The sequence below is a fragment of the Lissotriton helveticus genome, chromosome 12 (assembly GCF_964261635.1).
Source record: "Lissotriton helveticus chromosome 12, aLisHel1.1, whole genome shotgun sequence".
Taxonomy (NCBI): Eukaryota; Metazoa; Chordata; class Amphibia; order Caudata; family Salamandridae; genus Lissotriton; species Lissotriton helveticus.
The window spans coordinates 872,994,016-873,009,540 of NC_136073.1; the positions used below are offsets into that span (position 1 = coordinate 872,994,016).

Consider the following 15,525-nt stretch of genomic DNA (forward strand, 5'->3'; position numbering starts at 1 on the left):
TTGTTTACAATTCATGGTTCTGAGCAGGCATGTTTGGTGAGAGAAATGGTCGGGAAGATCTGCTTGGATAGTCATTGTGAGATGTAAAGTGGCAAACATAAGATGCCGCTAATCCAGATCCAAACATATTCAACCATTTGCAAACCTATCCATCATGTATTCTTCCATCCATCATTTCACTCATCCATCCCTCCATCCACCCTTTTACTCATCCACCCATTATCCACCCATTCATCCACTCTTCCACCCATCCATCCATTCACTCATCCATCCATTTACCCTTTCACCCATCCAGCCACCCTTTCACTTACTCATCCATCCACCCAGTCACTCACCCTTAGACACATTCACCCTTTCAGTCATCCACACATCCATCCTCACTTTTTCTCTCCATCCACCCTTTCACCCAATTCATCTCTTCACTCATCCATCTAGACATTTGCCCTCTCACCTCTCCAGCCATCCTTTCACTTTCTTATCCATCCACCCAGTCACTCATCCTTCCACCTATTCACCCTTTCAGCCATCCATTCTCCCTTTCTCTCTCCATCGACCCTTTCACTTAGCCATCCATCCTTCCTTCCATCCACCCAACTATCCATCTACTCATCCACTCATGCATCCATCCATTGACCCTATCACTCATCCATCCTTTCAAACATCCATCCATCCATCCTTTCACTCCTTCACTCATCTATCCAATCTTTTGCCCATGTACCCTCCCTTTCACTCACTCATCCATCCTTACGGCCACCCTTTCACACATCTGTTCATCCATTCACACTTTCACTTATCAATTAATCAATCCATCCATCATTTCACTCATCCATCCACCCATTCTCTCTCATCATCCATCCATTCACCCTTTCATTCATCCATTCACCCTTTCACTGATCCATCCAGCCATCCCTTCACTTACTCTCTCACCCACCTTTTCACAATAATTGTGAGCTGAGCCTTTGTAAGCAGCAGCGTTGCAGACAGAAGAGACTCATCAGGAACTCACCCCTCGCTGTAGTTCCTAAAGCAAAGGGAGGCGTTCAAGATGCCCCTGCACATAGTCAATCTGAAACCTTGGAAGTCATGAGTCATGCATGATGCACAGTGCCAGGCCCTGAGGTGTCTGTGACATGGTGTTGTTTCCAGGGCTTTAAGTGGGATGACAAAACTGAGGGGTCTCTCCAAAGGGGGTGTTCAATGTAATTATGGGCGTAGCTTAAAACACCTAAGCTACAAATCTGTGCTTAGCATAGTGTGCCGCCCGACTGGTATTTTGCTGCTTCTGTCATTGCGTTCAGATATATAATACAGCAAGTAATGTTACACCTACAACAAGCCAGAACTATAGGTTTTGTCAATGGTTGTTAGTTGCATAAAATAGAAAAGCTGCAACCATGACTTCCTTGAATGTAATATTGAAAATGCATCAGTTCTAAAATGACACCGAGAAAGAACTATACCCTTTTTTTTTTAAACTTCTTGCACGGGGATGGGGGAGGGGGGGGGGGCTAAGGTGAAGATTGTGCGCTTTCAAAACATCACCTGGCCCCCACAGCCAGACCCATTCTTCCTCGCCCACTGTGCCCTGAATGTGAGGGGCTGTGGGCGAGGTGTTAAGACTATCACTGTTTCCCAGGCGGCGTGGGCCCCAGGGGGGCCATGGTGAAAATGGCTCAAAAGGCCTGAGAAACACCTGGCCCCCAGGGAGGCTGATTCTTGTAAACAATCACCCCCTCCCCAGCCACCCTCAGCGTGATTGCTTTGCAGGGCAGGGGGTGCAGTAGAGGCCACAGCTGATAATCGCTGTATGGCCTGCACAGTGAAGCGCTTTCATTTCTGTCTCTGTCTCCGTGCTGTGGGTCGTTTTTTCTCTCCCATTTCCCAGTCGACAGAGAGCAGACAGCAGAGAGCACTCTCTGTGGACTGGGAAAGGGGAGAAAAAAAACGGCCCACAGAGGGCACTGAAACAGCTGCCCTTCGGCCGATTCCCGAATGCCCGCAGTGCCAATCCGCCCCTGCTCCAGTCCATGCATGATAAGTTGCATCTGTCCAGGTTCTGGGACTTGTAGTCTTGCTTATACAATGTAATATATGAGACTACAAGTCCAAGAATGGAAAGGAATAAAACCTGAACTAGAGCAGCTAGTCATGCGTAGACCTAGGATACTTGGCAGGGTTATTGTGTTCATTAATTTTGTTTTTTAATTTGTAAATTTGTAAATGTACAACAGCGCATAGAGTATTTTAAAGCATAGAGTATTTAAAGTTCTTTTCATGCTACCAGCCAGCCGCAGCAGTTTTCATCCCACCCCGTTCTAAGATGGCCGCCATGTGCCTGGCTGAGTCCTGTTTCTATGTCTATTCACTTGCAGCTGAGTAAACACTACTGCTGTCAGTCGCCTGTCTAAGGGCTCGGTCGTACACATCCAATCAGAAGCCTCGAGAGGTGACGCGGAGCGGTGATTGGTGGTTGCAGGGTGGACGGGGAGGAGCCTGCGTAGCTTCCGCTTCCGGGGGCTGTCAGTGTCGGCTGTGCAGTGTTGGCATAGCTGGAGGGGCCCCAAGATGATCGGAGACGTGTTACTGTTCGGGTGAGTGTGGCACGGGGGGCTGACACGAGGGGGCCCGGGGCCCTTACACTCCCTTTCACGCAGAGACGGCTGCACCTGTGGCCCCAAACACGAGCCGGCGACGGACACACAGCCCACACCCCGTCATCGCTCAGCTGCCCGCCCACGGGGGGGACCTAAACAGGACCCAAGGAATGGGCGTCTAATAAGCGCCCACAGCAGTAAATGCACCTGGGAGCCGTGGGGCGGGGTGGTGGTGTTGGCTAAACATAGTTCCTTCTATTATCTGTCACCTGGTTTAGTCACACTTTGGATTCTGCAAGTTAGTGGGATTGTATGTTTATCAGAAACCCGTGTGAAGTTTATTTTACATTGCAGTTTACATTTTGCACTTTTTAATGACAATGTATATAATTCATACTAGTTTTTTAAGTCGCCCTTTCTACCCATGATGTTGCACTGAAGCCATTTGTGTACGTTGACACGTTGCCCCGTCGGTTGCTTGTTAGAAATGTTGTCATGTAAAACTAGTTAGTATGTCATTATCATGCCGTTGACACATGGTTTGTGAGTGATCTGCATTGCAGTATATTCATTGTCTTCTAGAAAGTTGCCCCAAATTGTCATACAGTTTGTTATGCAATCACTTTTGCATTATGTCCTGGCGTGGTTGTGAAGTTAGTTCATTGTGCACGTGACTGGTCTTGGGGTGTGTAGTGGTTATGAGAGAGGTCATGTGAGTCTTCGTGACTGAGGTTGTGCAAGGGTCATGTCTGCATGCACAGCATAAGTAATATTCAGTGCTTGAAATTAAAATATGAAAGCGTATAACAAAGTATCTGTTTGCTACTGAGTGCAGGTACTCTTCCTTCAATTGCAGGTATTGAGTACCTGCTCTTTAAAAGCGCTGGTAATATTAATTCAATAGTTGCTCTCTGGGTGCTTTATGGATTTATTTTTATCGTGTTTCAGTAACCGAACTTACCAAGTGCCTGGATACCCTCTCCGGTTATTAGTGCGCTATTTAAATCAACATAACGTGATAAAACAAGATAGTCAGGGTTGTAATATAATCTTCTACTTTAGGGTGACCATATTTGCAGAACCAAAAACCAGGACACCACAGATATATTGAAGTAGGACTAACTCTAGATGCCCACTGTGGGTCCTGAAGTCCTACACTACAGCACCTGCGAACACAGACGAAGGTCTACACATCCACATCCAACAAACATATAACAAACATATAAGAAGACTACCTATACAAACGACAAGTTTTTCTGATGCTGTGGACTCGTATCTCATGAAGAATGGACAGCCCAAGAAAGAGCAAAGGTTTCACATGGAAAGCACAGTCCAATTTGCTTTACATTCTGGAACTTGTGGTCTTACAGTTATGATGATACACCAAGACTACCATTATCAGAAGGCCAAAACAAAATAACTAAGATGGTGAATGTGGTCAGATCAGGGTTTGAACGTTTTGAGCTAACAAAATTAAATCACTGCACCAGAGCCCCTGCTTCCACCTGGGGATTAGAAAAGAACCAAGTGAAGGATTTAAAGGTAGCTGTTTTTACATTGACTCTTACCCTCCATTACAAGTAAGCATTCACTTTAGCATTAATAAAGGCGTTTCTTGCTGCCTGCTATAACACTATGAAGGAGCAGAGGCAAGTAAGAACAAATATAAAAAATAACTTCCTAAATAAAATATTGCATATTTTAAGTGTATCTGTAATTCCAATCCAATCCAAAAATTCTTTATTTCGGTCTTCAAGACCATAAAAGATGCATTGCATATTACATTTAAACAACCAGTAAAATAGAAGTGATTATAAAAACGTTACATAAAATTGATTACCAGGTTGTTCCAGACATGATAAAGATGGGGAAAAACAATACATAGTGGGAAGAAACATTTCATGACATGATTAGAAAGCACAATCCATAATTATTAAAGCAAGTTCATATTTTTTGGCATTTGTGCATTTAACAATTTTTTCCTAATCTGCCACATGGCCATAATAAATTTCGCCACTGCAAAAACTATGTGAGGCAGAGTACTCGTTCTTAATACTCTGTACGCGTAGATGTGGCTCCTGAAGCCCAAGTTCCTACATAGGGGGACCAACCAGTATTTCCTTGGTCTGTGGCATGCAGGACAAAAGAAAAAAAGATGTGTTTCTTCCTCATCATGGGAGTTACAACCTGGGCAGATTTTATCGTCCCGCTGTAGCCATTTACAGGTGAAGGTTTTAATAGGCAGAGTGCCAAGCCTCCACTGTATAAACAGTTTCCTGGCTAAAATGGGGAAGATACTGTCCATAAAACTTTCAAATTCATATGAGTTTTTGGATTGCAAGAAATGTTCAGTTAGGGTGCCGTTATTAATTGCGGTCAGGAGGAGGTCTAGACTTTTTTCCTTGTGGATTTGGACTAAGCGTTTGCGAGAAAGCCTTTGGCAACCTAGTTCTGGAGCCTCCCAAAGCTCAGGCAGTTTTAAGCGATACAGTTCTTTCTTGACAAAGGCCAGCCAGGGAATTCTATCTCGCTGGTTCAGATCCATTACATGGATAAGATCACTCCTATAGTATGCAAGCTCACTAGTGGACCAGAGCCTGTGCCAGAATCTTAATGGCTTAGACTCCAGCTCAGCAGCGATAGAGGGTAAACCCACGTCCAGTCTTAAGGGAAGCAAGGGTGTGCCACGAGGGAGCGCCAGGAGACGTCTGAGAAAGTTGTTCTCCACTCTGACGAGATCTGGACCTGCTCTATACCCCCATAGCTCACTGCCATAGGATGCGGCCGCTTTGGCTTGCGTTTTGTACATTTCCAGTGCCGGACTTATGGGTTTGAAGGTTGAAGTATTTACAACCCTCAAGATTGCACCAGATAATTGGGACAACTTTAGCCGCGATCTTGCTATTTGGGGGTCCCAGGATAGATTCTCATGCAGTGTTACCCCCAAATATTGAAAGGTTGTGACCCTTTCCAGGCTAGCTGTGCCCAGGGTGGGATTAGGTCTGGTTTTTGGGGATGGATTGAAGATCATGAACTTGGTCTTCTCTGTGTTGATATCTAGACCATGTTGTCTACAGAAAAGACCAAATCCATCTAGAATCCTTTGAATCCCCATTGGGGTTTTGGAAAGCAGGAGGCTGTCGTCAGCAAACATAATAGCTGGCACCCTCCTGCCTGCCAAAAGAGGGGCGTTGTTATCTTTAACATCATCAAGGTGAGATATAACACTGTTGACGAAGAGGCAAAACAGGGTTGGCGTCAAGACGCAACCCTGCCTTACCCCTCTGAGAACAGGAAACCTTGATGATAGCGCTCCATCCCTCCCGCACCTAACCTGCGCATAGTTGCCATCGTGGAGTCTAATTATGGCGTGCAACAGTTGGGTTGGAACCCCCAACTCCTTTAGAACCTCCCATGATTTTTTTCGTGGGACCAAGTCAAAGGCTGACCTCAGATCCAGGAACACCATGTATAGCCTCCCCCCCCTCATTCCTCACCGTTTTCCAATACAGGAGGATGAGGCGGAAGATCTGGTCCATGGTGGACGTGTTTTTTCTGAAGCCAGCCTGGAGGGGACTCAGGATTTCATTTGCCTCCATCCAATCAAGGAGATGAGGGAAAAGTTTTTGGGGAACATCTATGAGGCTGATCGGCCTGTAGTTGGCTGGGAGAAGAGGAGAACCCTTTTTGTAAATTGGCACTATCTCAGCTCCCAGCCAAGTACAGGGAATCTCCATACCTCCCAAGATGGCATTAAAGAGAATAAGGAGGTACGGGCCCCAGATCTCAGGGTATTGTCTAAAGAGGTCACCGGGCAATCTATCCAATCCCGGGGCCTTCCCCAGTGGCAGTCTCTCTATTGCACTAACCACCTCGCCAAGAGTAAATTCCAGACCATCTACAGGGATGGGTATATCATCAAGAGCCACTTCGTAGGCGGGCTGTTCAGTATCCTGATACAGTTTGCCATAGTGGGCTTCCCAGGCAGATGGTGCAATGTTAGGCTCCACTGCAGCTTTAACTTCTCCAGTGCCATTATTTACCAGGGACCAATTTTTTTTCGAGTCCCTGGTTTCTAATGCAGAGGAGAGATCCTGCCAATAATTCCAATCCCACTCCGTCTTTGCCAAAGCCATGGCTTCCTTGTACTCGCGCCTTAATTTGGCGACCGTGCCCTTGTCTGAACCTGCTTTAATTGTGGCAATTAACTCTGTCTTAGCCTTTTTGCAGGAAGAATTGTACCATGTTGAAGTTCGGGTCTGTTTGCGTCGTGGAGCTGCCACTGGGTAGAAAACCTTAGCTAGTGATCCCACTAAGTTTGCATGAATATGGCCCAGTTTATCTCTAAAATCTGGAGATCTGGGCTGGTTAATTAGTTAATCTATTTCTACAAACTTCGGTAGTACTATATCAAAGATTTTACTTATATTTTCCTCTGTACTAATTATTTCCCCCCATTTTACCCTTCGCCTGTTAGAACTGAGGGCCAGATTCCCTGGGTCGTCATTGGGATTGGTTGATGGTGGCTCAGCAACGGGAGCAGGGTGTTTCAAATCTAATAAGAGTGCATTATGGTCACTATCTGTTCTGGGAGATACTCTAAAATCCTGGACCTTGGACCATAAGCCAATGTCGACAAAGATGTAATCCTGCCTCGATTCATGATCCTTCCTATTGAAGGTACACGATGAGGGGCTGTCTGACGGAGTGCGACCGTTGCAAGCCCTCAGTGCGTAGTTTAAAGTGGTGGACAGGATTTGCACCGCAAGTGGAGACCAAGATTTGGGATGGGGGGATGAACATGATGGGACACCCCAGAAGTCGTCTTCGGTGGTAAGGGCACCCTCCTTTAAGCCTTCCAGAGGTTTAAAATGGCAGTTAAAATCTCCGCCCATCACAATTTTATGGTCACTTGGCAGTGAGCCCAGAAAAGACGAGAGATCTTCCAGAGTGGGCGATTCCTTGGCTACACCGACTGGACGAGAGTATACGTTTACAATGGCCAATTTTACTGCATTGGGCCACCTAAGAAGTACACACTGGATGTCGTGCGAGAACGTAGAAACGTTTTCCGCAGTACATCCAATGTAACTAGCTACCCAAATCGCCAGACCCCCCGAAGGTCTCCCCTTTCCACTCCACCTAGCCTGAATTTCAAAAACTGCGAAACCCGCTCTACTCAATGGGTCCCATGCCCACGTCTCCTGGAAGAGACAGATATCACTGGTGCCTATTAAAAGATCCCAGTCTGCTGTGTGTATTTTGTTTGCAATACCTGCCACATTCCAGGAGAGGACCTTCAGGGTTTCAATAGTAGATTTAAAAGGGAGCCCCTCAGTTATTTGATGTGCAGTGCCCGTAGATGGAGGTGCGGGCAACCGAACTTGTGTTTCCTTGGTAGGTTGAGCAGTGAATATTGTATTTGGGACGCAGAGGGCTTGGAGAGTTAGAGTACTGCCCATTTGACTCAAGAATGTGGTATCTGCAAGGCCCCTAGGGCTAGGAGTTTTCAAACTACCACCTTGGAGTAGATCCAATTCTCTGTTAGTGTTATCAGTCACTCCAATACCCGTCCTCTGTCCTGCAGATTCAGTTGCGATGACTTGGTGAGATTGTGGGGAGAAACCCCTTCGAAGTCAATCTACTTCATCAAGGCAATCACATCTATTGGGATGTGCATAATTTACAGTGGCAAGATGAGTGTTGTACCTGGGCCTATATCTTGACCCGTCCACAGCAAAACCCACCCGTGTCCAGCCATCGTCCCTCCTCATAGATGGCTTGGATGAATTGGGATAGAAATATGAGAGAGGGACCAATTCAATGGATGTGTTACCTGTGTTACCGAGCCAATTGCAAATATAAGTGACGACCTGGGGGCTCTTGAAACTGACAATTATACAATCCCCCACACTTTTCTTGGCAGTGTACCCAACCCACGGGACCCTTCTAACCATAAGAACATCTCCTTTTAGGTTAGATGGTAGGGGCCTTTGAATGTTTAACCAGCTAATTACCTTATTGCGTAAAGAATCATAAGACTCCATTACGCCACTGGCCAGCTCTGGAACCCCCGTCAGTATCACAGTGTAGCCTGCCGCCTCAGGGGGCAGGTTAACGGCCTTGCGCCTAGTTTTGGGGCTATCCTGGTGGTTGGAACTGTGGGGTAACACGTTTGATGGTCTCCCCTGGGTAGGTAGGCTGGCCGGAGCTGGTTCCTTCGACCTCCTAGGAGGTAGAATCGGGGGCACTAACCTAGGAAGTGGTACAGGTGCAGTATGGGGCACGGGGACTGCACTGTTGTTACTATTATCACCTGTAGGAGTTATAGAAAGTAATGGAACATGGACCGTGGTGACCGGGGTGGGATGTAAAACTCCAGCACCACCCCCATGTATTCCATCTGGACTTGCTCCTATCCCAGATTGACCTCCTTTGACCACACTTGATCTCTCAATCGCTGCCAGTCTCGAGTCTATCGAATCCAGTTTAAGAAAAAGAGGATTCAAGAGACTTTTGAAGACAGCGGTGAGTGAAGCAATAAGGAGTTCTGTAGTGTTGGAGGTTGTCCCACCAAAAATAAACGGCTGGGTGAGCACAGGTGTAGATGCGATAGATGGAACGCTTAACATTACCCTGTCCTTTCCCATACTTGAAGTCTCAGGTACACCCAGATTTTCCTCCAGAGTAGGTATTACGGGATCAGTTTTGGCCCTTTTAGCACCTTTGGGCTTTCTGGATCTTTTCCTTTTCATTACGGGATCCTCTCTATGACCCGTGTGCTCCGACAAGTTAACAACCTCACCCTGATCCCCAGACAATGCAATCTCTGCAACATAGGAGAGCTCTACATCACTCGTAATGCGAGATGTGTCTCTATCCCTTGGCGCAGATGACGGTGTCCTTAACTGTTGTAATACTGACTCTATTGTTTGGTCAATACTGTCCAATAGGGATAGGTGGGTGGCATCAAGCAAAAGCGGTGTACTAGTGTTTGTTGATAAGCCTGGCGAGGATAGACAGGAATTTTCTAGACCCTCCTCAGTTAATTTGTCAAGCACTGGAGTACCCTTATTGGTTACAGGATTAGTTTTAAGAAGAAATGTGTCCAGAGTGCCTGAGATCGCAGAAGCAGCCTTGCTTCTAGATTCCCTAGTGGCCATAATGCAGCGTCCTGCTTCAGGGCAACCAGCTAATGAGTGTGCATAACCGGGGAGACTGGGCGTTGGGGGGGTAGCCCGGTCCGGTCTCTACCGCTCTCTACCGGCCTCAAACGGCCTGCCCTTTGTCCGGGCTTAGCCCGGCGCACGCCCGCGCGCGTCCCGCGTGCGCGGATATGGGCTTACCTATATACAAAAAGGGGGAGGGAGCGGGAAGAGTCGCAGGTGCGCCTGATGACTACGGCGCTCCGCCTGCTGGGACTCGCAGTCCCGCGCCCGCTGGTGAGTCAGTGAACAAAGTCTCCTTCTCCCCAACAGCAACAGCAATCCCCAGAAGTTCGGAATGAAGGGTTCTCCTCCTCAGGAACGCCAAGTAATGATTGTTAGAAGCGGCTGTCTCTAGTTGGCAGAGGTATACACTTCTGACAAATAGGGACACACCTTTTCTAGTCAGGGCAAGGAGATCACACACTTAGATAACCCCTGCTCACCCCCTTGGTAGCTTGGCAAAGCAGACAGGCTTATCTCAGAGGCAGTGCGTTAAGCATTTATGACCACATACAGTAATAAAGTGAATACACTACAAATGGACACGACACAGTAGTATTATAAAAATATGGATTTTTATATAAGGTTTAGCACAAGACCAAATAACGACAAAAATATACCACAGTCTCAATAAATACTCTTGGAAGGAAAAATAATAGTTCAAGCACGGTTTCTTCTTAGCACAAAGTTTTTAGTATCAAAAGCAACTCTTCTTCTCTAAAACACAGTTCTTGGCAACAATGTAACCCACACGGGAGTTACACGACGTCGAGGCAAAGTTAATCCAAAGGTTCGGCGTCGACCGCGAGGAGCGCTACGTCGAGCCCGGAGTCGCACAGACCCCAACAACACAGTACCTTGGAAAAGTGAAGCACTCGATGATCAGCGGCGTCGAGATGTCCGGCGTCGCGTCTTCGGCGTCGATCGGGCCTCGGAGTCGGGGCGATCTGCAGCGGCGTCGACCGAAGTCAGGCGGGAGCAGCGCTCACGGGATGAAGCAGGATACGGCGTCGTCGATGTCGATGTTGCAAGAGTGAGCAGCGCTCACGGCGTCGAGAGGGCTCGAAGTCGATGCGATCAGCGGCGGTGCAGACACGGGGTCACTTGGAGCTGGAGCCGAACTCACTACTCACTGGCGTTGCTGCTGGCGTCGATCGGGCCCGGCGGCCGGCGTCGAGGAAGCGGGACACTGGAGCCGTTACTCACGATGTCGAGCTGGATTCGGCGGCGTCCGTCGGCGTCGAGATTGCTGGATTCTTTCAGAGGTGCTGGGTTCACAAACCCCAGCAAATAGCACTTTAAGCAGATGAAGTCCTTTAGCCCTGTGACTTCAACAGGAGACTGGCACTCTTCCAGCCCTTGGAGATTTTCTCAGCAAAGAGTGAGAGTACACACAAAAGTTCCTCTCTCCTGGTTCCTTGGCAAAAATAAAGAAGCAATGCAGGATTCCCCCAACAAACAGCACTCTGGCAGAAGGGGTAGGCAGTCCTTAGATCAGCAGGCTTCTTGTCCTTGGTTCAGGTTTCCTTGTCAGAAGTGATCTAAATTCTTGGTTCAGGGGTCCTTCTCTTATACCCCTTTTTGGCTTTGATCCCTTTGTCCATGCAGGGGAAATTCCCCCCATCCTGGGTTTGTTGTGGGTGTTGCCAGGCCAGAGCACCTGGCCTATTCACTGGGCAGGGCAGAGTCCTCAGCCGCTCAGCAGGAGCGGAGCCAGCATTGTCACTGGCAGGGGCAGGGCCATCAGCTGCCCGGCAGGAGGCGGGCCAGGGAAGTCCCAGGCAAGCACAGAGTCATCAGTCGCCTGGCAGGGGGGCGGAGCCAACATTGTATCAGGCAGGGCAGGCTATCAAGAGCTACTCTCCCCTACTCTCAATGCAAATGCCCCACTCATCCCACACTGACTCATTCAGACTCTCTGGAGCCACCCAGCTCCTGTCACACGCACACCAGAACCAGCAGAGACCGGTAGACAGTTAGACAAGAAAATAGCTACTTTCTAAAAGTGCTATTTTCAAACACAGAGTCCAAAAACCATCCACACAAACGGATGCGTTATTAAACCCTGAGTTCAGGGATACCAAACTCGACATTGCACCATGCTCCCCGAGCCCGCTAGGATTATAGCATTAATAATCCTGGCAGCCCATTCTAACTGATGGAGAGCAGGCTACCTTACAATAGTGAAAAACGACTATGGATGTAATTCACTATTAGGACATGCCAACCTTGTCAGGCTTGTCCTACCTTATGCTTACAATGCACCCTGCCCGTGGGCCTACTATAGGGGTGACTAACATGAAGTTAAGGGAAGGTTTAGGGACTGGCAAGTAGGTGTACTTGCGCAGTCCTCGTGACAGTCAGACTGCACGTGGTCTGGCAATGGCAGACCTTCAGACATACTTTTACTAGGCCGCTCTTGTGGGTGGCACAACATGTGCTGCAAGCCCACTAGCAGCATTTGTATTTACAAGCCCTGGCACTCCTGGTGCACTCTACTAGGGACTGATAGTAAACCAAATAAGCCAAACATGGAAGTCAATCAATACAGCAATTTCACATAGGGAGCACTTGCACTGTGGCACTGATCAGCAGTGGCACAGTGCCCAAAGCATATACCAGCAAAAACATCGTAAACAGAGGAGGCAAACAGAAAAAATGGAGGAGAGGCTCATGCCAATGATGCCAGGTCTAACACGTGTCCCCTCCAGCTGAAATGTGGGGAGAACTACCCTTACCCTAGGGAGTCCTCATCACTAAGGCGGAAAAATCTGGACAGACCATCAGCATTGGCGTGATCTGTGCCAGGGCGGTGTTCCACCGTGAAGTCCATCCCCTGTAGGGAAATGGACCACCTCAACAGCTTTGGATTCTCACCCCTCATCTGCATCAACCATCTGAGGGGCCTGTGGTCTGTCTGCACCCGGAAGTGAGTCCCAAACAGGTAGGGTCTCAGCTTTTTCAGTGCCCAGACCACAGCAAATGCTTCTCTTTCTATCGCACTCCACCTCTGTTCCCTGGGAAGTAACCTCCTGCTGATGAAGGCTACAGGTAAGTCTCGGCCCTCTTCATTCACCTGAGCTAGAACAGCCCCCACGCCATGCTCTGAAGCGTCCGTCTGGACAACAAATTCTTTCGAAAAGTCGGGTGCCTGGAGTATGGGTGCTGTGCACATTGCAGTTTTCAGGGTGTCAAAGGCCGTCTGACAGGCGTCAGTCCAGTTCACAAGTTGTGGCTGCTTCCTGGAAGTCAGCGAAGTCAAGGGGTGCACAATGTTACCATAATCCTTGACAAACCTCCTGTAGTAACCCGTGAGACCCAGGAAGGCTCTCACCTGAGTCTGGGTTTTGGGCGGTGCCCATGCCAGGATGGTATCAATCTTGGGTTGCAGGGGGGCCACCTTGCCGCTCCCTACTTGGTGCCCCAAGTACACCACGGAACCCTGCCCAATCTGGCACTTACTGGCTTTGATTGTGAGGCCTGCTCTGCGCAGGGCCAACAACACTTCCTGGAGGTGGCACAAGTGTTCTTCCCAGCTGGCGCTGAACACTGCGATGTCGTCCAGGTAGGCGGCACTGAAATCCTCCAGCCCAGCCAAGACCTGGTTGACCAACCTCTGGAAGGTGGCAGGGGCATTCTTCATCCCAAAGGGCATAACCCGGAACTGGTAGTGCCCATCTGGTGTGGAGAATGCTGACCTCTCTTTTGCCCCATCGGTCAAGGCGATCTGCCAGTACCCAGACGTTAGATCAAACGTACTAAGGTACTGGGCAGCCCCTAACCGATCGATGAGCTCATCAGCTCTGGGGATGGGGTGCGCGTCAGTCTTGGTGACTGAATTGAGTCCTCGGTAATCCACACAGAACCGAAGTTCCGGTGAAGCACCAGGCGCTGCAGCCTTTGGAACCAAGACCACGGGGCTGGCCCAAGGACTGCTGGAGGACTCAACCACCCCTAGGGCAAACATCTTGGAGACCTCCTCCTTGATGTATGCTCTGACCTTGTCAGTCACTCTGTAAGCCTTGTGCTTGACAGGAGTGCCGTCCCCGGTGTCTACATCATGGACACACCACTGAGTAACACCAGGAATCAAGGAGAACAGATCAGGGAATTGCCCCAATAAATGGCGACAATCCTGCTGCTGTTCAGGGGTCAGTGTGTCAGAGAGGACAACACCATCCACTGACCCATCTTGCTCTTTTGCATACAGGAGGTCAGGAAGAGGCTCACTCTCCTCCTCCATTCCAGCATCTGTAGCTAGGAGCATGCCCACTTCGGACCTTTCTAAGTGGGGCTTCAAACGGTTGACATGCAGGACCCGCAAGGGGTTCCTGGGAGACTTTAAATCCACCAGGTAGGTGACATCGCTCTTCTTCTCCACAACCTCGAATGGTCCAGTCCACCTGTCCTTGAGCGCACAAGGTTCCACAGGGGACATGACCCAAACTTTCTGTCCAGGCTGAAGCTCTACCAGAGTGGCCTTCTGGTCGTACCACCGCTTCATCTCCTCCTGGCTGGCCTCCAGATTTGCCTGAGCAAGATCCCTGAAGCGCCTAGTCTGGTTCCTAAAGGCCAGCATGTAACTGTATACATCCTGGGGAGGTTTCCTGGGAGATTGCTCCCAGCCTTCTTTGACCAGACTTAAAGGTCCTCTTACCGGGTGACCATACAAAAGCTCAAAGGGGCTGAACCCTAGAGACTTCTGTGGCACCTCACGGTAAGCAAACAACAGGCATGGCAAGAGGACGTCCCATTTACGCCTCATTGGTTCTTCAAGACCCATGATCATGCCTTTAAGGGTACGGTTGAATCTTTCAACCAACCCATTACCTTGAGGGTGGTAAGGAGTGGTGAACTTATAAGTTACCCCACACTCCTTCCACAGAGACTTCATATAGTTGGAAATGAAGTTGGTGCCCCGGTCTGACACCACCTCTCTGGGGAACCCCATTCGGGAGAAAACACCCATTAGTGCCCGTCCCACCACGGGGGCAGTCACTGTTCTGAGAGGGATGGCTTCCGGGTACCGTGTGGCATGGTCCACCAAGACCAGGATGAACCTGTTGCCCAGGGCTGTCTTGGGGTCCAGTGGCCCAACAATGTCAATCCCCACCCGGTCAAAGGGGGTACTGACCACGGGAAAAGGTTGGAGGGGAGCCTTCTGCTTCCGCCCGCTTTTCCCACTTGCCTGGCAAGTCTGACAGGTCTTGCAATGGACATCTGTGTCCCTTTGCATCTGAGGCCAATAGAAATGGGTGACAAGCCTGTCATAGGTCTTGTCCTGCCCCAGATGTCCAGCTAAAGGAACGTCATGACCCAAACCCAGTAGGAAGGCTCTGAAGCGCTGGGGCACCACCAGCACACGGGCTGACCCAGGCTCAGCAGCCTTAGGCTCGCTATACAGGAGGTCGTTCTCCCAGTACACAAAATGTGACCCTGACTGATCACCTGAGGTTTGGGCTGAGGCCTGCTGCCTCATACCCACAAGAGAAGGGCACACTTTCTGTTCTGCACAGAATTCCTCCCTGGAGGGACCACCATCCTGCTGCCAATGGGTCAGCTCGGGCAGGTCTCCCAGTTCGGCAACTTGTTCACCTGTGGGTTCCAGGGCATCCCCCTCGAGGTCTGCCTCCTCCTGGACCACGGGAACTACGGGGGACGGTTTCCCGCGCCCCCTGCCTCTTCTCTTCACAGCTGGGTCCTGGGCCATACTTTCAGGCTCC

General features: G+C 49.2%; 1 protein-coding gene across 1 annotated transcript in view; it reads left to right on the forward strand.

Annotated features, from left to right (window-relative positions):
- The first annotated feature begins 2,453 nt into the window (after positions 1–2,453).
- Positions 2,454–15,525, forward strand: part of SMIM7 (small integral membrane protein 7) — a 71,235-nt gene continuing 58,163 nt past the window's right edge. Inside the window, exon 1 of the mRNA XM_078671326.1 lies at positions 2,454–2,591. Coding sequence (XP_078527452.1) covers positions 2,566–2,591 — 26 coding nt within the window. The 5' untranslated portion in view covers positions 2,454–2,565. The remainder of the gene's footprint in view (positions 2,592–15,525) is intronic.